Consider the following 24,236-nt stretch of genomic DNA (forward strand, 5'->3'; position numbering starts at 1 on the left):
GAGTTTTTTATATATATATATTTAAATTTTTTTTTTTTTTTTTTTTGGTCTTTTTGCCTTTTCTAGGGCACTTCCACGGCATATGGAGATTCCCAGGTTAGGGGTCTAATCAGAGCTGTAGCCACTGGCCTACGCCAGAGCCACAGCAATGCGGGATCCGAGCCATGTCTGCAACCTACACCACAGCTCACGGCAACGCCAGATCCTTAACCCACTGAGCAAGGCCAGGGATGGAACCCGCAACCTCATGGTTCCTAGTCGGATTCGTTAACCACTGCGCCATGATGGGAACTCCGAGTTTTATATTTTTAATCTAGTCTGACTATATCTTTTAGATGTGACATTTAGTTTCTTTACACTTAATGTAATTACCAGTATTTTTTAGTTTTACTGTCTTAGTCCTTTTTATTTATCCTTCCTACTTTGAGTTTGTTTTCACTCCTTTCTTGCCTTGTTTCAGGTTGATATTTTAAAAATTATTTTTCTCCCCTGTTAGCTTGATATGCGTTCCTAAGATTCTTCAGTGGTCTCTAAAAAAAACAGTATTCTTCACTTAACCAAAGCCTCATACTAATTATTATTTTCATACTACTTCTGAATGACTCAAGAATTTTTTTTTAAAATATGCCATTTTAAATGTATTGAATTATTTCTATATTTTCAAGACCCAAAAGCATTATTATTTATATGATCAGTATCCACTAAAATATTCTTACCTTTTTTTGCTCCCTTTTTTTCCCCTATAGTTTTATTCTAATTAATTAGTGACTACTACAATTTTTTTTTTTCTGTGCAGGTAGACTCATGATTATGTCTCCACATTTGTGTTTCCAGAAGTGTCTTTATTTTATTTTACCCCCATTTTTGAAAGATATTTGTAGGTGGGAATAGAATTCAAAGTTGTCAGTTATTTTTTTCCACACTTTAAAGATGTAATTTTTTTGTCTTCTGGCTTACATTTTCCTGTGTAAAAGTCAGCTGTTTGTCTCAACCGATGCATCTTTTAGGTTAACTTTTCTAGTTTTGCTGGGTCTAGAACTTTGTCTTTCCCTTTGGCTCTGCCTAATCTGTTCTAAAACCTGTCAGATGAGTCCTTAATTTCAGTTATTTGTGTTTTTTTCATTTCTAGGATTCTCATTTTTAATAGTTATTTGTTATCCTTTAAAATTTTCCCTGTTGTCTTTTATTTCCTTGAACACAGTAAATAATTATCTTAAAGTCAGTATCTGATATCTCTGATATCAGAGCATTTTAAAGTGTTTTACTGATGCCTTTTTTTTCCCCCCTGATTCTGCTGGTTCATGTTGTCTTCTGTCTTTTGCCTGGGTATTTTAAATTATATATTCAAACTATTTTTTCAAGAATTTGGTAGAAATAATCTATGGCCTAGTATATTACTTTCTTCCAGAGAGGATTTATGTATTTTTAAATTATTATTATTATTACTTTGGCAACATTTCTTGGCAAAATAGCTTTTCAGAATTATCTTAATATAGTTTTTAAATTTAATATTACATTAAGCTGCAGTCCCTGTAGGTGCCTGTTTGATTCACGCTTTGTTGAATTTTGGATTCACAGGTACCACCTTTCAGTGAGGGGTGTTCATCAAGTCAGTTTTCTTTTGTGAGGACTGGTGCTCTAAATTTCTGTTCAGTTGCCTCTTCTGAAATAACAAATAACTTTGAGGAAAGAGAAGCTTATAACCTGAGCCTCCATCTTGTTTTATTAGTTCTAAACTACAAGATTTTAAAAGTATTTTGTCCAGCTTTCCTTGTCTTTAATGGGAGTATTGGTACAAATTACCTCATCTGCCATTACTAGAAGTGGAATTACTTTTCATATATAAACCCATAATAGCAGGTAAGGGAAACCCACTGAAATGGAATCAAATTTCTTGAGGCATATTTGTTTAACAGAAATATTCTAATTCAATTAGGAAAGCCCTTTTACAAACATAAAACAATTCAAAATAATCTAGTCTTAAAGGGTTCAAGTAAATATTGGAAAAGAGATGTCATTTTACATTTTTAATCCAAGTTCATTTTCTGTTCTATTTCAATATTTATATTATCATCATTACTCCTATCAAGGGCCCGGCACTATGCTAGATATTAGAGATACAATATGACTGTGTGAGCAAGACCGAAAAAGCTCTTGCTCTAATGAAGCTTAGAGAAAAGTGGAAAAGACACCTAGGATTAAATGAAGTAATCTGTAAAAAGTACTTATCATACTTCCTACCATATAATACATGTTTAAACACTATTTCTATTAATAAACATAGTCTTTTCCAAACATCTTACAGTTCCTAAGCCTGCATTTCCTATTGGGTGGATTTATGGAGATAGGCAATGGTGTGCAAATAAATTAGGCATTCTGGGCTTCCTGTGTAATCCTGTTTTTTTGAGGAAGCTTATTGGGATATAAAGTGATGGTAATAGCAAGAAGAAGTATGGTAAAAACATGAATTGTGGATAAAGGAGAAACTTTTGGGAAGAAATAATGAGAAGTAAGAACACACCAAATTCCTCCAGGCCTTGGGGTCCAAGAGAAAATATTGTCCCTACTTAACAGATTATGTGAGAAAATATGTCCTCAAGGAAAGGCCAATCCTCAGGAAAGCACAAAGGTAAAGGGAACACAGAGAAGAGGTTGAGGATTTTGCTAACGAGAGACTACAATTTTAAGATGGTATAATGGCACCATTTGTGTGTTGTTTTCAAGAAAAACAGAAACAACAAATTAGACCTTGCACCCTTCCAAACTATGCACTATGTATGCCTGATATTCTGGACCAGGGAACTATATGCTACTTTTCAAAAATTCATTTTGAGGAGATTATTCTCTTTCCACCATTATATATTGAGTATAGATTATTCAAATTTATTACTTAACTCTAGATTGCTAATTATCAAAAACCATTCATCACCCAGAGATGAATTAACTGACATGACTTTTTGTTTGTTTGTTTAGGTTCCTTGAGGAACAGATAAGTGTGTTCTTAACTGTATATGGGATAGCTGTATTGGTATACTTATCCAGGAAGAAGTATGTATGACTGTGTGTGTGTGTTTACACTCACATCCACAATCAAGAGGAGACATCCATTTTGGTCAGTCTATTACTCCTCACCATCTTCTGACAATAGCATCCTCCTCCTTGGGCAACTATTTCTCTCTCTCCTTCTCCTCCCTTATCCTAGAAGCCTCTGGTGATGCTGCCAATTATTGTACTGAACGACTCTGGCTACAAAGGGTTGACTTGGGCCAACCAAAGTGTCCCCTTCTCTTGGGCATGGAGATTGATTGAGGATGTTCATGTGATTAAGCCAGACCAGCAAGAGTCCTTCCCTATAATATTTATATATATGTATTGGGGAAAGACAACTATGTCTTCTGGGGTCATAATCTTGATTAATCTGAGTGAACCAGGGGCTCTCTATAGCTACACTCATATGGAAAATGCCCATATGAGCACATGGAAAATGTCTTTACAAAGTGGGAAAGAATGAAGCAAATATGTAGATAAGAACAGAATTAAAAATGGAGAAAGTGCTAGTGATATTGTTAACATTCCTGAATCCAAAGATACATGTAAACCATCCACCTCTTTTTAGGATTCTGAATAAGAGAGAATTGGGATTTATGATAAATAGAATTCTTGTTCAAATCCCAAAAGATAAGGAGAAAAAACTGGAGAGGGAATAAGTAATTTTGGGCTAAGAATTGGGACAACTGGATCCTCTTTCAGGTTTTCAATAACCATGTATGTGAATGTGAGCAAATCACTTGGCATCTTCAACACTCAGTTACCGTCTCTGTACAATGACAAAATTAGCTTCAACTATTTTTAAGAGCCTTAAAACTATAAACTTACATGTCCTGGATACCTCTAACCTAAGCACACTTTGAAATAAGTGACCCACCTGTAAATAGATGCTTAATTTTTTTCTTATAGTGTTATTTTTTTCTTTTTCTTTCCTTTGCTTTTAAGCTTTCTGTTAAAAATAAAATGTATGATGCTACTAGATTAATCCAGTGGAATGTAAATGCAATCAGTGACTAAATCAAACATGTCTGTAGTCCACAACATTTCCAAAGCAAAACAAAATTATATATCCTTCTAATTGGAACCAGCTGAAGTAACTGCTGATTTTTATAGTTCCATTGAAATAGTGAATTGTCAGAATTGATTGTCTCTGCAGATTATAATACTGAGCCCTTACGTACACAGTTATGTACACACAGACACAGCAACCCCTAAACCAAATTTAGAGGTTCTTGAAGTTTGGCATTGGAAATGCCCCTGTTTGTCCTTCCATTGAAGTCTCAGCCCTCTCCATTCCTCCCTCTGAATCCCATCCCCAGCTCATGGCACGGCTATTAAGTTCATCATTGGGACAGCTAGGATAAACTGTAGTGGCTGCATGGAATGCTGTATTGGAGAGGGTTTCAAGACTTTATCCAGGCTTGTAGGAAAGGATGCTATGTTAAATAAGTAGCATCCTTATTTAATGGTACAATTGTCAAAAAATGTGGCTTTTCTGACTATGATGGATATGTGCTATCCAATTACTAACTTAATTTTGTATTCCAAATGTTATTTGCCATTTAATGGAAAACTTTCAAATTCAATTTTAAATGATAGAACTGAGCCTTTGATTTGTATGTAACAGGCTTCCCTACCTGGTGATATATTTGGGGACTAGGATACTTTCTATGTTATTCTTATCGAACCATATATTCACCTTACTGACTATGCCAAGACAGCATGAATTTATATCCACAATGTCTTTCACAACTCCAATTTGTTCCCAGCATGAAATACCACTTATATTGGTTTGAAATTCTGTTCTAAACTTAGAGCCCACGATTTCTGTGTGGGTTGTAAAGTTGACAAAACACGTACTTTTTTTCTAATGCAAATCCTACATGCGTTGGCTTTCAGGTAGTCAAGCTGACACTGTTGGAGGCGTGTAAGACAAAAAATAACTCCTGTTAAATAAAAGGGTAAGGAGTGAAGAAAGATGAACGGATCTATTTTGTTAAATGGAATTTTTAGAGACACAGAACAAATGGTTCTGTTTTGTTTTAAAGGAGATTAAGAATAAAAATAAAGTATTTAAAATGAGAGTGAATACATGTTGAGAGGTCAAGGAAAGCTAACAATCTGCTATTTGTGACAACAGTTAATAATATTTAAATTAATTGTAATATTGGAAATGGAAATCTCTGACTTCATATGAATAATGAATAGCAAAACCAGACACGGCTCTGAGGTGAAATGTGATTTTCATGAGGATGGGAACATTTAACATTTATACAGCAGTTCATATTCTCAAAGTCATATATCAGTGACAACTGTAAAATATATCTTTAATTTGAATTGATGAAGTATACTGCAGGGGCACATTCTGGAGGTAGTATTCCACCCCCCCCCCACAATAAAAAGAGGGCGAGAGAAGAGATTTGGATAAACAAATGCTTAAAAACTGCTCGTGAAAATGGAAGCTGAACACCCTGATATCCAATCATTTGAAATGATTTAATTCTTGGTAGGTATGTCTTTTTATTCATTTACATGAATATTCATAGTATGTTACAGCTCTTCATGTGTTTAGCAGTTAAGGGTAATCCACATGCTGAATGTAAAAAGGTTGATTTATAAATATGTACTGTAATCCTTAGACACTGCTTAAAATAAAAGCCTTTTCAATCATTTGTTTTCTCTGTACTACTCTTCCCATGTCCTTGCCTTGGTTTAACTTTAGCTAAAATTCTTCTTGAAGACCACACTTGCCCAGATATTTTAGTCCATCCACTCTTGCTCCATTGCTTGATGGCTTCTCATGGCTATGGAGAACTCAAAAATAGTCCTGTGGTAGAGATCTTGTCCTAGCAATAATTTTTAGAAGGGTGTCGCAGCCAGTCCCAGTTCTACCCCTTTGTAGTTAGTTATGGCCAAGAATAAAGTTCTCATCATGGAGTAGAAGAAACAGTGCTCCATGGCTTGACCCATATAGCCTTGCAAGCCTTTTCTCTTTGCCAGCAGGAGTGGTCATATGGAATAATATGGAAGCCACATAAAGATGGCAGAGCTGCCTTTTTCCTGGATCTCTGTAGGACTCTCTGTGGGACTCTATAGTGCCCACTAACCTGGAACTTTTAAACTGAGAGGGATACATTTTTCTCTTTATTTTAGGAGAGGTGTTTTTGTTTTTGCCTCTTTGATTACTCTAATATATGACTGCGTTTGTTACTACAAACTTGTGGTCTATAAACCTCACTGTCCTCTCAGTAGAATGTTGCACCGCTTAAGAAGCTGCTTCTCTCTTCTACAGATTTTTGAAACCTTTAGAACTTTCTTCAAGATATCATTCTAACCTGTAACCCTTCCTTTTTCAACAGATGATGTTGGCTTACAGAGAAAATAATGCCATCAGGCACAGTTCCTTTAATTTTCTCCTTTTACAAGTCAAAACTTATCCATATTTGTCTTGCCTTAATTCTTTCTACTTTATTAAGAATTTTAGGAGTTCCCGTTGTGGTGCAGTGGTTAACGAATCCGACTGGGAACCATGAGGTTGCGGTTCGATCCTTGGCCTTGCTTAGTGGGTTGAGGACTGGACGTTGCCGTGAGCTGTGGTGAAGTTTGCAGACGCTGCTCGGATCCTGCGTTGCTGTGGCCCTGGTGTAGGCCGGTGGCTACGGCTCCGATTCGACCCCTAGCCTGGCAACCTCCATATGCCACAGAAGCGGCCCTAGAAAAGGCAAAAAGACAAAAAAAATAAAAAATAAAAAAATAAAAAAAATTTACATCTCTCTGGGAGTTCCCATAGTGGCTCAGTGAAAATGAATTTGACTAGCGTCCATGAGGATGCAGACGTGATCCCTGGCCTTGCTCAGTGGGCTAAGGATCTGGTGTTGCGTGAGCTGTGGTGTAGGTTGCAGATGTGGCTCAGATCACAAGTCGTTGTGGCTATGATATAGGCCAGCGGCTACAGGTCCCATTCAGCCCCTAGCTTGGGAATCTCCATGTGCTACAAGTGCGGCCCTAAAAAGACAACAACAAAAAAAAGAATTTTATGTCTCTTCAAAAGTATTCTCCACATGAACTCTAATTTTATCCTTCCATTTGCTTAAGGTTTTCTCTGTATTCCTTATCTTTCCTCTTTCCTAGATTATTAATCTCTCTTCCCTCATTCCTATACTCCTTTCTTTAAAAGAATACAGGATTAAGACTCTTTGATCCTAAAAAATCACCTGTTCTACCTCATGTCTCCTTCTAATTCTTAATCCATCTCACTCCTTTGCTTTTTGTATAAACTTTCATGAAATATACTTTAGATTTTCTCTTCATTTTATGATCTCCAATTTGACCCACATTCTGTAATCTGGCTTCTATTTCTAAGGCTCCCTTGAAATTATCTTAAGGAAATTGTAATCATCACTTTGTTGTTGATTGCAATATTTCTATAAGGTAAATTTAATTATTTCATGTTCTTGATTGAAGCACTTCCGTGCCATCCTACTAAGTTAGAGTTAAGTCTAAAAATCTTATATGGCTTAACAGACATTTAAGTATGTGGCTCTTTTTCATTCTCTTGTTTCTTCCTGTGTAGCTTTTTTCCAAGTACCTGGTTACCAAATCTTACTGAACTATTAAAAGTTCATTATGTAAAACTTTCAATTTTTTTGGAGTTGTTTTTTCTATTTGGGAAGTATGTCCTCAATCAATCATTTATTTAAATAATTTTTTTAAGACCCAATTCTAGTATTTCTTACTCTTAAAAAGCCTTTCCTCTTGCATTAAAACTTCTTTACTGTCACCAAATGCAGAACATTTACAATACTTTAGATTTATCATGATGCCTTATCATTTATAACTTTTTTAGTCTACTACTAGACTGTGAGTTCTTTGAAGACAAAACCTTATCTTGGTATCACTAGAGCTGATAATGATATAAATATTTATATATATGTTTGTATATGTATTTATTTGGAAACATATTTATTGAGCAGTGGAATTAATAGGTATTTCCTTATAAGCAAAGTTCACAAAGTTAGTGGCTCTATTTGGTATTCAGTTATGATAAACAACTATAACAAATTGCTTCATTGCTAATGCAAAACATCAAAATGTAAAGAACATGATGACATTGTGAATTTTTTCAAAATTAGCAAATAGAAATAGCCATTTATATTTTTTTAGAGGAAAAGAAATTTGTGTCTTACTGATCAGCAAATAATTTATCTTTTATAAGAAAAGTATTTATGCTTTTATAAGAAAGCAAAAAAACATAAATAATAAATTGCTTTTGAATAGGAACCAGAACAACAGAGTGAAGGTTATATGTGACAGACTGCAGAGCAGAGAGCAGTAATCTGAATTATGGACTCCACAGGGGCTACCTACTGCAGGCTGTTGCCAATCCTTATAAAGGGGGCAGTGGTAGCAGACAGAAGCCAGCTCTTCAGAGAACGGAATCTTTAAGAAGAAAGGGGCATTCCATGAGTTGCCTTTGTTAATTGAAGACTGGATTGGCAAATTTCTGAGAGAATGTTTGACAATGTCAAATGCATGTGAAGCCTGATACTGGAGACTCAGCTATTCATGAGTCAGAGTTAAAGAGAGGAAAGTTTTTAATTGCACTGGAATGCCTTCTGTCATTTGAAACGAGCTGGATTACATGGTTTCTAAATAATCAGTTGGTAAGCAAACCTATGGAATGACTTTCAACCTTTGGTTAAAGAAATGAGCACAGGCTGTTTAGAGAACGTAATGAGGACAGAACGAGATTTTCCATGACACATATAGAACACAAAGCAATTTAAAAAAAGTGAACAGAAATGCTAAGATGAAGTAAGATTAATGAACTAATAGTTCAATTGAGGCTTTCTTGTGATCCTGAAAATTAAGTTTATAAAGAGAGCTTCAGAAGACTTTCTAGGTTATGTGATGGTATTTTTAAGGTCGGATGAAAACAAGTACAATCAGATGGTCCCAAGTTCACTTTCATTGTTCCTAGTTTCTTCTATATTTCTTCATTCTAAAATGTAATAAGCCAATATTTATTTTCTGTACATAGTTTGTTTTTGCCAGTTTTATTCACCTATAAAGTTGAAAGTAAAGCATTTCTCTTTTGTCTATTTCTCATGTAAGCCACTCCAACCAAGGCAGTATAACGGTAGCTTACATTTTATTAGCTCATATGTAAAACTTTCTTATGATACTCTGTCCCCCACACTCCTCCCTTTTCCCAAAGCGTTCTAGTTGGTTATTTATTTTTGTCTTCTATTAAAATGAACCTGAAGACTTAGGCATTCATTAAATTTACACCTATCATTTTAAGATCCAAGTAAAGAGTACTTTGTATCCTACTTAGATATCCCATAAGTTTATTCCCACTCTGTTTAAACATATAATATTATACAAAGGCTTTTTAAAACATTTTATTTCTAGTTAATAGCAATTTAGGTGTAGGTTATTCACATAAAAGATGTTCATGTCTGTAAATTAAGAAACAAGATCTTGAGAAATAAGCCTAAAACTGTACTTTTTCTCAATATCCCTAGACCTTGAGAAATAAATAGGTGACTGATGATAGTTATTTACTTCCATTTATATCTTTCCTCACAACCTATAAAAAACACAAATTGGCACAAGATAATGTAATATGGTTTTCAAATAATTTTTAAAAATTTTATTTTATGTTTTATTTGATGGGAACCAAAAATCATAAAAAAGCTCTCTTTGCCTCCTGAATCTTTTTACATTCTGAAATTCATTGTGGATGAAAATATTTTATTCATAGTCAAATGCAGAATGTGCCTTACTGATTGTTAGTTTATGATAATAGCTGACAGAGCAGCCAGATTTTTTTTTTTTAATCGCTTTAAGAGAATATTTTTGGCTGCTAACTTGTATATTTAGAACACCTAGTGAAAATCACAAGGGGTAGTGATCACTATAGTCAAGTTGAAGAAGCAGCTTGGACTAAATGAAACATTTACTAGGAGAAAAAACTTTCTTTGTGGTTTGCCATTGACTTATAAAGACCAGGTCAATTAATAATGCATACAGGAACAACTGTTCCCATATGCAAAACCAGGATAAACGTACCTGTGCAAATCCTACAGGTATGGAAAAATGTGAAAATACATCGAAGCTATTACTGAGAAGTGAAAACCTTCACTTTTAGGTCATGTTGAAATATCTCAGTGAACTGGTGAGGTTTCTTTAAAATGAATACGTCTTAAAAATGAAGAAGACCGAAAAGATAAAGAAAGGAAAACATATTATTTGTAATATTTTGTTCTTTGAATGTCCTGAAGAATAGGATGTATACCCTTAGGAGAATGTTAGTTTTTTGGTTTGGGAAAGCTTCACAGAGTTCCATTTGAGACACATTTTTTGAATTGGGTTTCAAATAATTTGAAAGCGTTCTAGTAACTCTTGAAAATGAGAATTATACTGATTTCTTAATGTCTAAGAAAATTCATCAACCCATCCAATAAATGGGTTAAAAAACTTATTATCCTACAAACATGTTTAGCTAAAATATGTTTACTCTTCTTTTCCCTTCTAGGATATATAACATGAAATTGGTGACTGGAAATTTGAGTGTAACGTCGATTTGAGTGTAGCATTAATTATTGGAAATTTAGTATTCTTGCTCTGTGTTCTTACTTCAACCTTCTGTTGAACAAGTTTGAAAATGTGTTCCCCGCCCCCCCTCCTCTGACTTCATTAATTTTATTTAGGCCCTGATTCATGTACATTCTTAATGAGTTACGTAAGGAACTACTAGTTCTTCAGTTAATGACAGTGAAAGACTATGAAAGTGACTGACAAATGCAGATTCACAGCACAAGGTTTTCTTCAAATTGGAAGCAGGTGGTGCCATTGAATGGAAATGTCACTAGGGGCAAAGTGAGGAGAGCTCTGCTTTTAGAGAATCTCCTCCCCAATTTAGTGACTAGACATCAACCCAGTGCCCCTGGGGTTGCTATGAGGAGTTCACATCTTTCCAACCACTGGTGCTCCTAATTTGTCGTGGCTCCCTTTACCTGCTAATGGCAATGTCTGCAACAGTGTCTCATCTCCTGGGAAAGGTATCAGACTTGTCGTCAAAAGCCTCTATGCCCAATCCTGTGTGTAGGATCTTGTATAAAATCAGGAGTGGTACCTGGAATTATCTCCTCTTCTGTGAACTAAGATTGCTTGCTTCTTAATCCAATTATTTAGCTGGTCTATGAGCCCTTCCTATTGTAGGAATTGGGGCAGTAGACACAGAGCTGCTGACACAGAGGCAAAGGAAAGAGCTGTTGTAGCACTTCTCTGAGTCTCAAATATTAAAACAACATGTGTGGCTTGACTTTCTGATCTCTGAAGGACCATACAAATTCAAGAGGTTCTGACAACCCAAGGCAGCAAGTTAAGGGTAGAAGTTTAAACCAGGAACATTTGTTAGGTTGAATATGAGAATAAAATAAAAGATAAGTGTAGTCAACCTCTGATTATTCACAGATTAGCTAGAGTTTGTGATTATCCATGCCCTTTGATTCTCCTTCTCCTTCTAACTGCCAACTATTGAATATTTCTCTGCTCATTAACACCTGTCTAAAAGTGGGAAGGTGAAATGCTAATCAGCCAATTTGGTTAATTGTTAGCTGCTATGATCCTTTTTTTTTTAATTTTTCAAGTTCAGGTGGAGAAAAGTTAAAATCTTTTACTAAAATATGAGCTGTAGACTTCTAAACCATCCCTTCTTCCCTTTCTTTTACTTGCACAGATAATTCAGGTATTTTGTTTTCATGAAGGTAATCAAGAGAATGAAAAGTATAGTAATTCATCAGTTTTCAAGTGTCAGTATAACTTCACATTACATTATTTCTTATTGGCCAGTGTGTGGAAAATCCTAATCCCCTAAAGAAAGCTTCAGGATTTAATAGTTGCAACTTAAAGTGTAGCCCTATATAAATAACTGCACTGGATTTAGACCAATAGGGAATCAGCTTGGAGAAAATGACAAGACTACCCTCCCCCTTGCCTCTGGTAGACATTACAGGACCCTCCCCACACCAAATAAGGGGAAGAGGAATGTTCTGAGCATTAAGGGCACTAAGAATAAATCTGAGCTATCATGGATAAGATTACTTCCAACTCTTTATTTCATGTTTTCTGACATAGACCCCAAGGTCTGTAATTATCTTAGGGAAACTGCGGGGGCTTAGACAGTGCTTTTTAGTTTCTTTGCCTTTTTTTTTTTTTTTTTTTTTTTGGCTTATCTCTGCTTGGGGCTGAAGAGCTTGTGCGTGTGTGTGTGTGTGTGTGTGTGTGTGTGTGTGTGTGTGTGTGTGTGTTCCTGTTCCTGTAGTATGCCAAAAAGAAAAAAAAGTGCTGAAGAGTCCTAGGGAGATGAGGCTATTTTTGTTCGAAGCTGATACTTCTTCCTGAGCCACAAGTGCTGCTTGGAAAGGGCTCAGGTTGTTTCCGGGGGGGAGAACTCTGCAGAGAAGAGACAAAGTTCAACAGGACAACAAAGGAGCAGCAGAAACAGCCAGGAAAACGAAGAGCCCTCACCTTTTCACACTGAGCCCCCTATCAGAGTTCTCGAATTCTAAAGTATTCTGCAAAGTGCCACTTGACCGGAACTTTTCGCCTGCCTTTTCTTTTCTCCAACCACCACCATGACTGAGATCACGGCTGAAGGTATTGCTAGCATTTTCCAATAGCATCAATTAGGAAAAAAAAAAAAGAGAGAAAGGAAAGTGGCAGTTGCATAGATGGTCAGTGTGTCCCCTTAAAATGTTGCTTTTAGGTAATTATCTTGATCAGTGATTCTATAGAGGATCAGAGAAGTGGATTTGGGAATGAGAGGCTGGCAGATCTGTGTGCTGGGGAGTGAAAAGAGGTTTCTCTGAAATTTTGCATGTAGAAACTGTTCTTGGTGATGCCAAAGGCCCCCACTAGTTAACAGTTGTCACCCACACCTCTATAAATAGCTATGGTCATGTAATGTTAGGGCTGATATCTTACCTAACAAAAATTATAAGGCTGGCATGCAAGGCTGGAGATCATGATGAACTTAAAATGTTGCATTTAATGTTTAAACTCAGAGAAATGATTTTGAGCATTTTTGCTGTATGTTTAAAATTGGATATCTTAGATTTGTTTTTCCTTTTGAGTTAACTCTAGTATATAAATAAGCACACACATATATAAGACTTATATACCTGCAAAATTTGTGTATACATTGATGGGTATTCAGAGACAAGGTTTGAAATTGCACAAAATCACTATAATTCAGTATGATTTTCAAAATAAAAGAAGCATTGATTCTGATTCTCTTCATATATTCATGCCTTTTTCACCTCTACATGATGAATTCTATCTTTATATTTAAACTAAATATTTTCTATTTTAATGCTTATTCTGAAAAGGTATATGCCACAACTTAAAACATTATTAGTGTTTGACATGATAGCAATCATTTCCCCCAAACGTAATATATACAAAATATATGTACATATGTTATTATAGGTATCTTTTTGTTTGAATAAAAGGATTCGTTAAAACAACTACTATGCTGTGAATAGAGACACACCAGTTCTAGTTGGGGTAAAAATTTGAGAGGTGGATCTAAAATTTGCTTCTGACAGCTGTAAGTAAATCAGACAGGTGGTGCTCTCCATAGCTTCCAAGTCTAGTGCTGAGCTGGTTTGTTTTCAATCGGACAACTGAAAAAGAGAATGTGTGGTTTTGGCTCCTTGGGTAGACATTAGTAGGCATATAAGCTTACAATGATTTCAGAGTTTAAGATTTTCAGACAATATCTATAAGGAGAATTGTCTTTCTTGCATCTTCCACTAAGAAATTTATTCTAGCACTCCAAATTAATAATAATAATTACTGAGAGATTTCTCTGTATCAGCTATTTTTCTCAGGAATTTGTTTACTTATTTAAACCTCAGACAATTCAATTAAATTATTATATAATTACCTCCATTTTGTAGAAATAGAAACTGGAAATCAGATGTTTGGAGACTTGCTCAAAACCACAGCATTGCCAAGATTAGAAGCCAGTTCCCTTAAATCTAGTTCATGTGCGTGTGTGTTTTCTTTTCTGTAAGAGGATATCAGGTTTACTCTTTACCAATTTTAGTTCAGAATTTGCTAACTAAATATAAATAGCATTTTTTTTCCTGTTCCTCAGATATTCTGTGTCATGTGGCTTTTAGTTTATCTTAAATGAGCTATCTATAAAAATGTCTTGCTTATCCCTACACAAGTTATTAAGATACTTATGAAGATGTTTCTCTACCTCTGCACTGGTGGACTACCAACTGATTCTAGGTCACTTGGCCAAAGCGTTTTTCTCTTGCCTGTGGATTATGCTCTGTAGACCTTTGCCTTGATTCATAAAACTTTTATAGGAAAGTTACTGATTATGTAATAGAACTTTTGTTTTTGTTAGTCTCACCATGGAGAATTTAAAGGTTCTTGGAAGACCTCTTGGAGTTACCCATTTAAAAAAAAATTATTGAAACAGTAACACATTTAAGATGTGAAAGAAAACACTATATAGTTCCTAAGTGATGGCCATTTCCTACTCCCAGCCTTAACAGTTCATGGGATCTATGTCATTTGAACATCACATCATTATGTAGTTTCTTCCTTTCCTGGAATGCTTTATTAATCATATTTATCAAATGAAAATTAGGCTGACAACTTAGATGAGCTTTTTTTTTTTTTTTGTCTTATTGCCTTTTCTAGGGCCGCTCTGGCGGCATATGGAGGTTCCCAGGCTAGGGGTCTAATCAGAGCTGTAGCGGCTGGCCTACACCAGAGCCACAGCAACGCGGGATCCAAGCCACGTCTGCGACCTACACCACAGCTCACGGCAACTCAGGGTCCTTAACCCACTGAGCAAGGCCAGGGATCGAACCCGCAACCTCATGGTTCTTAGTTGGATTCGTTAACCACTGCACCATGACGGGAACTCCTAGATGAGCTTTTAAGATTAGAACCACAGTCATTCTCTACCGCTATCCAAAGTTTCTTGCATGCTGCTTTGCTATATACTTTTCATTTTGTTTCATGATTCTCAGTTTTTGTGCTACAGTAGCCTTCTTTCAGTCTTTTCTAAGAGGTGTACTTTTGTGCAGGGCCTTAGTACAAGTTGTTCCAACAATCTGGAATATTCTTTCCATTGTTTGTTAGATTTCTTTTGCAACAACTTTTGGACACATTATTGAAATGTAAGCACTGCATCAGTAGCTGTATGCCATGTACTGATTACTCTTTTAATCCCCTGATCATAAAGCAAGCAAACACCTGTATCACTTAAGCCAGAAGTGGAGTAGTCCTCTTAGAAAGCTCAAGTCCACTATCCTCATCTCATTTTTTTTTTTAAATAAAACTGAAGGTCATGGAGATTATATGACACTCTTGTGGTCGCTGATAATTGGAAGCAGTCTGAGGATAGAGTTCATGTTTCTTTTGCTTATTTAGTTATAATGCTTGGGCTATCTATAAATCTTACTAAATTCTTCACATAGATTTCCACTGCATCTTCCAAGGTGGATTGCTTCATCTGACAGAAGAAAGGAAGCAATGCTAGATATGGAATTGTGTTTCAGGTACAGACCATCAGATGAACTAAAACTAGAACAAAGTTGAACCCCAAAGGACTTTAGGGAAATAATGTCTTTGAATCTGGCTATGATAAATGATAAAGGTAATTATAATGATAAGAACTCACATTTACTCAGAAGACATTATATGTCAGATGTTAAGCTTGTAACATTTTAATCCTCAGGATAGTAAAATGAGATACTTTTATTATTGCTAGTTATAGAATAAGAAGCCAAGGTTTAGAGAGGTTAGAAATTTGCCTGAATTCATACAGATGTATATAGTGTATCTGGGATTCACATCCAGCTCTCTGACTTCAGAGTCATGTGGAATACATCCTTTTGTTTTGTGAGACTAATACTTAGCCTGGTGTTAATTAGGAGGTGGAGAGGGACCTGTACCAGACCCTTGTTCTGATTTGGTCCCTGCTACATTGCATAGGTTAGATAAGGCCCCAGACTGGATCCAACTCAAACAGTGCTAAGGTTCAGAATTACAAATAGCCTTCTACCTTCTTTCCGGAGGCCCAGTTATTCCTAGAAAAGTGCCAAAGTTAGCTCCCCCTTCTGAAGTTCACATGACTTTCAGCTACCAATTTCAACTTCTATTTGACAGCATATATCATTAAGTAAAAACTCCTTTTGATTATTTTTGATAACAGTAAAGTTCAGTTAATTCTTAATAACTGTTGAAATGATGGAGACTTATTTAAAAGTTGGTGAAATATGTAATGTTTTCAAAAATCACCAATTAACTAATGCACAGTCTTAATTATGCTTTATAATAGCATTTATATAATCATGTTCTCTGGGTCCAAATACCTCCAAAATATAAGAAAATACAAATTTTTATGCAATAGATTCAAGTTGGTAGAGATCCTATATACATTGAAATTAGCATTTACTAGAACAACTTAGTTAAAAGAAATTCCCTTTTTTTCAAGTTAAAGGAGATATATCAAACTCTAAACTTCTAAACTGTTATATAACTTCAGGGTTCAGAAGGGTTATTGTACTCTGTATGAAATTCTTTACTATTAGTTGAACTGTTTTACTGCTTCTGTAACCTATGATAGGATTTAATATTCAAAATTTAGGACAAAAATGGTCATTTATTTTATGTACTGCACTACTTTGACAGTTTACAGCACAAGAGCACCCACTGTTGCTTTCAAGAAAAAAGTATTTTTAAATTCACAGCAAGAATGTTTAACAACTACGCACGTATTCTATCACCTAGAGTAACAAATGGTGAAATCAGGTCAAGGAGAAGATCTAACCTACATTTCTGTGTTTATCTTGCCAAAATGAAGAGTGGCTACTCTGGCTAAATGGAGATGACTTGGGGGTGAGAGAGGGGGAAGAGGATGAAGCACTAGGTTCAAAGCTTAATCACTGCCAGGTTATGTTCTCCTGATCAAGAGAAGCAAAGGACCATATATAGAATATCATTTTTAGCTGTAGGAACACATTTCAAAATTGACATTTACAGGTCGTAAGGAGGAGGAACATGATGGTAAAAGGCACAAAGAAATGAAAAGACTTGTGCTCAGGTCCTTCAATTGTAGACTTGATGTTTTTCATTATGTAGCACTAGAAGGCAATGCAAAGACCCATGAATGAAAGTCTGAATGGCACATAAAGGCAAACTGTTGGTGAAATATAAGGCAAAATCTAACCAACCATAAAAATGATATCTAGAACTGACTCTCTGACTTAAAAACAAAACAGGGGAAAACACAAAGAAAAATGGAAAGAAAAGAAAAGCAATTTAGGAAAAATAACACAGCCTTGAGTTTTTAAGAAATAGAAGGATAAGGAATATGTTACAAACTATACCATATTATGCAGTCAGCAAAATTCAGGCTATGAGAACCCTCTATAGCACAAACAACCCAGTTCCTTCAAAGAAGTATCTAGGAACATAAAGAGTTGCCAAGGAAGCCTATGGATTAAAAGACATGTAAAAGTAGGGCAACCGTCACAATATGTAGAATTGTTAGATCCTGATTCAAACTTAAAAAAAAAAAACCTATGAAATAATTGGAAATTTGGTAGACTAGATATTAGATGATATTAATGAGTTATCATATTTATGTTGGAATAATAATATATATATATTTTTTGTCTTTGTCTTTTGTCATTTCTTGGGCCGCTCCTGCGGCATATGGAGGTTCCCAGGCTAGGGGTCTAATCAGAGCTACAGCTGCCAGCCTACGCCTGAGCCACAGCAACTCGGGATCCGAGCCACGTCTGCAACCTACACCACAGCTCACGGCAACGCCGGATCGTTAAGCCACTGAGCAAGGGCAGGGATCGAACCCGCAACCTCATGGTTCCTAGTCGGATTCGTTAACCACTGCACAATGACGGGAACTCCTTTTTTTTTTTTTTTTTTTTTTTTGGAATAATAATATTGCAGCTATGTTTTAGAAGGTATTCGGAGATACACATACTCAAATATGAGATAATACAATGTTTGAAATTTGCTTCTACATAATATGCCAAAGAAGAAAGTGAATGGAGGCATAGGTGGGGTAGTATTGGCCATGAATTGATTACATTGGAACTAATGATGGGGGCATGGGGTTTCACTATAATATTCTGTCTACTTTTGTGAATACTCAAGCTTTTACATAATAAAGAATTAGAAAAAAAAGGACAGAGCTGATGTTTTCAGTAAAGTGACTAATTTAAAGAAAAAAATTTACAATAATATATAAGGTCAGTGACTCTACTGGCCGCCAGATTTATCTGTAAGTGCAAATTCCTCCCTAATTGAACAGTCTTTAGTTATTTAAATGGAAACCAAAAATGCTTGTATTAGAGGGGTCCAAAAATCTGCTTTACATTTGTAACAACAGACTAGGAAATAATGATTTTCAAATATGTTCATTATAATTTGAGACTCTAAGGCTTAGTTTCATAACACTTCTCAAAATTGTTAGTGGTATTAGCGATATTAAATAGCAACAGATCATTTTTGACTTGGTCCATATAAAAATCTGAGAAGAAATTAAAAGCCTAAGGAGTCAATATAACGCAATAAAAAATAGTCCTAAAAATGCTAATGTCAGGAACATCATGTTTACTCTCAGAATATTGAGTGCCAAAGTCGTGCATGAATATGTATTTTCAACATCACAAATTATGGGAGTTCCCTACGTGGCTCAGCAAAAGCAAATCTAACTAGCATCCATGAGGATGCAGGTTTGATCCCTGGCCTCACTCAGTGAGTTTAGGATCTGTTGTTTCTGTGAGCTGTGGTGTAGGTCGCAGATGTGGCTCAATTCTGAGTTGCCGTGGCTGTGGTGTAAGCTGGCAGCTGTAGCTCTGATTTGACCCCTGGCCTAGGAACCTCCATGTGCTGTGGGTGTGGCCCTAAAAGAAAAAAAAATCACAAATTCTGAAAAGCTGACAGGCAGATATCACATAAACTTGATCAATCAGAGTTTAAACATCTCCATCTTCTTTACTGCTCAAGTTGAATTTAGAAAAGAGAAGAAAAAGCAGAGTGTGGAAACCAGTACCTTATATATAATTCCTTAAAAATCAGAGAGAAAATGTAGTGCAGAGCTCAGGGAAAGTAACTTAAAATAACTAAAGGTAGTATGATGAGTAGGAAGTGTACGGAGTTTCAAGTCAGAAACCTGATTTAAGCACTAGCTCCACTACTTAACCATAGGTGGCCTGGGAGGACAAGGGTGAGGCTATAAATTCATTAGCCTTTGTTAATTGTGAATAATATGGCCAGAGGAATTTTCCAACTTTTTATAAGATCGTGCTAATTATTAGCAAATTATAGTTTTTTTTAGTTCATAGCATTCATGATGTGAAATCTGCAAAATTAGTAGTGAAAATGCATAGAAAATACATCTTTGTAGTGTCAGCCTTAGTTAGGGTTCACTAAGAAGCTTTTCCTTGTAGCTTTTATTATTTATAATACTGACTCCTTCCCCCCACTCTAACTCCTAAGCACACTGTACCCACAGAAAATATTGTGTTTGTTGGCTTAAATACTTCTTAATTCTTTCCTATTTATTTTGGTCATCACTGTGACTATAATTTAAAAAGCATGCTACTTTCACAATACAAAAATGAATTGAGGCTATTCCAGCTGTTATTCCAAAGGCTTAGGAATCCTTAGAGACTTAAAGCCTCTAATGCTGTTTGCATTAATTTTTAATCAGTTAACAATATTTAATATGAGAGAAACCTAAAATGGTGCAACTAAGCAATTTTAAAATCATCTATGTTGACCTTTGGGTTGAATATATCAATCTGAAAGAGAATGCATAGATGGTTTAGATTTTTCAGCTAAGCTTTTAGTTTTACAGTTACAGAGTTTAAAACATTATTATTCTCTTTTCTTCCTTCAACTAAAAAGAAATCCCTTTGGGACATGCTTAATATATTTAAACAATGCATATTATCTAAAGCAACACCTTTAAAAAGAGCAAATTGGAAAAAAAACTTAATCTGTTAACTATTCATTAACATCATACCATAATTCCAGGGTTATAGAATTTAGTTTCTATTTAACTTAAAGTTCTAGGAAGATCTGTCAAAGTGACTTTTTTTTTTTTCTCTCCCTATTTCCCATTTTCTCTGAATAATATGAGTACCATGCACAATTTCTGATAGAAATTGCTTATTTGAATGCCACATAAACATGTGTTGCCCCAAGTAAGGGTTATACAGAGATAGATGAATGTCCTGGTCCAAAAAGATAGTATTTTCCATCTTCAAAGGAAGTTAAGAGGAATATCCTTGGCAAATCTGTAATGAATAAAGTCCTGCTTCTCTCTGTACAAGTTATGCTCTCTAAACATCAAACATCTCCCCATCTCCGTGCCCGAAGTCAAGCCGTCAAAGGCGCATGGAATTTATGATTTTGAGAGAACCTTTGGTATGTAAATGATCTATTTCCCCATAAACCACAGAGTCCGGCTTACTTATGAAATACTTAAATATTACATTTAAATATATATTGTTAAGATATTTTCTAACATGGTTTCTATGGTAGGGGCTGGGGTATGTGGTCTTTCCTTAAATGTTAGAGTCATGGGAGTTCCCATTGTGGCTCAGTGGTAACGAATCAACTAGTATCCATGAGGATGTGGGTTGATCACTGGCCTCACTCAGTGGGTTAAGGATCTGGCATTGCAGTGAGCTGTGGTGTAGGCTGGCAGCTGCATCTCTGATTTGACGCCTAGCCTGGGAACTTCAGTATGCAGTGGATGCAGCCCTAAAAAGAAGGAGGAAAAATAAAAGAAAAAAAATGTTAAAGATACAATCTCTTAACCTAGAAGAACAAAGATAATTATTGTTCAGCAACCTGCCTTTTATAGGGGAAACTTGGTTTTATTCAGACAGTATGAGGCTAGAACTCACTGTGGTAGACTGTTTTTATACTTGCTACTCATTTGTTGCATCATTCTCCTCTCATGACACAGGTAACTGAAAAGTTGAGGAAATGTAAGAGCTTATAATATTTAAACATTTGTTTTAAAAATGTTCAAGGGCATTGGTGAGCTTGTGGATGTGAAAGAATCAGTTTCCACTTATTTATACTACTTTCAAAATACATTTTTTTATTTTTATTTTTTTATAAAAATGCATTTTTAGAAAGGATTCCCTGGAAAATTTATTGTGGCCACTTAAAATAAAATCATCATGTGATTAAGATAATTTTCTGTCTGTGGTAGACATTTGATACAATGTCAAGACAAAAATGGTAAATATGAAGTGACACTCTGACATTTGGTACTAGAGCTATTATTTTTGTCTGTTGTTATTCTTATTTAACCTATGTATAATTGCCTGGAGGAAAAAGAGTGTACTATAAAATCTGTACCTTCCCATAGTATGGTAGGACACTAAGCTTGTGAATTTAAATCTGCAGACGTGTTAGGTATTGTATGTAAAGAAAAGTAAACAAACAAAATACATTCATTTGAAATGAAACAAAATTTTAGACTCTATGGTATTAATTACCAACCTATAAGTAGATTTATGAAGCAGCAGTAGGTCATGCCAAAGGTTCTCGGTTGTCGTTGATATTTTAGCACCTATTACATATCAGGCTGAATGCCAGACAGTGGGGGCATGCAGAAGAATAATACAAGCGCCCTGACTCTAATAGAGTAGATTAAAAAAACATTCAGGAAAGAAAAAAAAAATGGTAATGAGAATGAAGACTGGACAGATTTAAAAACATGACTTTAGTTTGGATTTCTGAATGATGAGGGTTTGATTTACTTGAACCAAGTCATGTTATTGTCCATATATCTTATAATTAGTGAGCACACATTGAAACTTGCTGAAAATAAATTTAGAAGAATAGAAAGTGTCCTCTCTTGACTCTGATCATTTGTAGTGCACATGCCATTGTTGGGCAGGTGAAATGGCTGGCCAGGGGTAAGGAGATCAAGAGTAAATTAATCAGTAGAGATGAAGAGAAAAGAAATGAATAGTAGGAGAGAATTAGTGGTCTGTGGGATGAAGCCTTAGGATGACCAAGGTACAGAGTTGCCTGCTGAGAAATTTGGTTAAAAAATCCTCTACTTTTGTTAAGGTACCCTAAAGCTATAATATTGACTTATTTTCAACTAGCTTTTTGTTGTTGTTGTGATGATTCCCAGTTTTCCCCTCCCATTTAAGTGTTCTCCCACTGATCGTATTTCCATTGCTGCTTTTGATCATCAAACACTCTATCTTGAGCTTAGTTTGTACTTATGGAGCACTATTTCCAGTTCATTAAGAAATAATTAGATAATACTAACTGTGAGACGGGCACTCACTAAATAGGTTTCTTCAGGTTAATACTGAGAAGTCAGCTGTTAAGAATTAGTTCTATGGTCAGTGTTGTAGGTACTATGAGAACTAGTGTTATTAGGCCAGTGGTCTTGTCACGATGTCGTATAAAGTCAGTGAATTAAACACTGAAGCAATGTGAGGGAGTTTTAAAGATGATAAGGAAAGGCCTTTATCAAGAAAAGGATGAAGAGACATGTTCCTTAGTGCAAGGTTTGGAAGATGTGACAAGGAATCTTTAATTTAGATGTGACTAGATTAAAACAGGAAGTTACCAGAACTCTCTAGAGACTTTGTAGTGACCATGAGAGTTATATCAGAAATGGTAGTTTTGAAAGTTAACAGAATATTTTGGCTATCTCTTGAATTAAGTAGGCAGGTTTAACTATTCAGTTTCTGTCCAGTCTCTGGATTTGGGATGTTGTGTAGGTCTTGGCTAGAATGACTCTATCATGAGTCCCTATCTTTGACTGACAGGCTCTTAGTACCCAGGTGTTTTGTAACAGGATATCTTAGTCCCATCACTGTCATTCACCTGTAGATGCAGAGAGGCCAAACTTCTGATATCCTGAAATGTATTCATTTATTTAATAAGTATGTACTTGCACATACTTGAGGTATTTGCTTTTGCCAATAACTTTTTTAGGTCTGAGGATGAAATGTGGAATATATTTAAGCCTGACCCTCAAGAAAAGATGAAATATTTGTGTAAATAACTATATGAGACAAGGTTGACAGTTCTAAGTTGCCTAAATGAAGTATAGATAAAATTGTAGATATAAACATTTTGATACATTTTTTTGGTTTCTTTTCATTCAGACTTGAAGTAGACAACATTTGCATATATAAAACAATAAGAGATAAATTAATATATAACAAATAAACAAATCAGGGTTATGAAATATGATTTTCATGGAAATCTGAGAAGCAGGAGAATAGATGGGCTTGGTTGCCCAAGGACTATTAAAAAGGAGTAGAACTTAAAACTTAGTAGGATATTTCTGAATGAAAGGCAAGAACATTAAAGAGAAGCAAATAATTGAATTTTTTACTGACAGCCCTAGATCCAAGAAGTTCCAGGTTAATTTATTTAACAAACAATTTTTTGATATATTTTCATTAAATTACTATCTTGACCTCATGCTCTATGCCAGAGAATCAAATCTGGAGAAGACAAGCTCTACTGGCATTTGGGGGCAGGAAAAGTCTTTCCCAGACATTGCAGGATAATTAGCATATAATAGCATCCCTCACCATAATTTGCACAAACAATCTCAACCCTCTTCTTATAGAGATGCTAAACTACACCTCAGTTAACATCCACTATAAACTAAGACAAAGGTGCTAATGGTTGTGAAAGAGGTAGGATCAAAGTACTCAATTTATGAGAAACCCCTTGCTTGGTTATCTTCCAGTTTTATACAGAAGATTCTTTTTAGATCAATATAGGAGATTTGGATTGGTAGGCAGATTTTTTATTTAGTGTACTTTATTCAGTTACCAACTAAGAGTTATTATACTAAAGATAACCGTCTAGTTCAATGATTAGAAAGTTATTTGGGATAGAATAAAATCCTTACTGAAAATGAATTATGTTTGGTTGCCTTGATTTGCTATTTATAATTCTATGGTGGAAAAACAAAAACACGATAATTTTAAAGAAGCATAGGGCAAAGAGATTTGCAATCTAAAGGCAATAACAATTTCCCCTTGAGAAAAATCAGTGAAAGGTGATGGCTTATTTTCTTTGTCCTTGAGCTAATGAGTTGAGAAGTGACAGCA

General features: G+C 35.3%; 1 protein-coding gene across 50 annotated transcripts in view; it reads left to right on the forward strand.

Annotated features, from left to right (window-relative positions):
• The first annotated feature begins 12,457 nt into the window (after nt 1–12,457).
• TRDN (triadin) overlaps nt 12,458–24,236 on the forward strand; it is a 386,488-nt gene continuing 374,709 nt past the window's right edge. For all 50 annotated transcript variants that reach the window (XM_084957615.1, XM_084957622.1, XM_084957696.1 and 47 more), the window contains exon 1: nt 12,458–12,714. In XM_084957615.1, coding sequence (XP_084813741.1) covers nt 12,693–12,714 — 22 coding nt within the window. In that variant the 5' untranslated portion in view covers nt 12,458–12,692. The remainder of the gene's footprint in view (nt 12,715–24,236) is intronic.

Source organism: Sus scrofa, chromosome 1, assembly GCF_054392235.1.
Source record: "Sus scrofa isolate SSC_HxYL_T2T_F1_AM1 chromosome 1, Sscrofa_HxYL_maternal_Yorkshire_Landrace_v2.0, whole genome shotgun sequence".
Lineage (NCBI taxonomy): Eukaryota > Metazoa > Chordata > Mammalia > Artiodactyla > Suidae > Sus > Sus scrofa.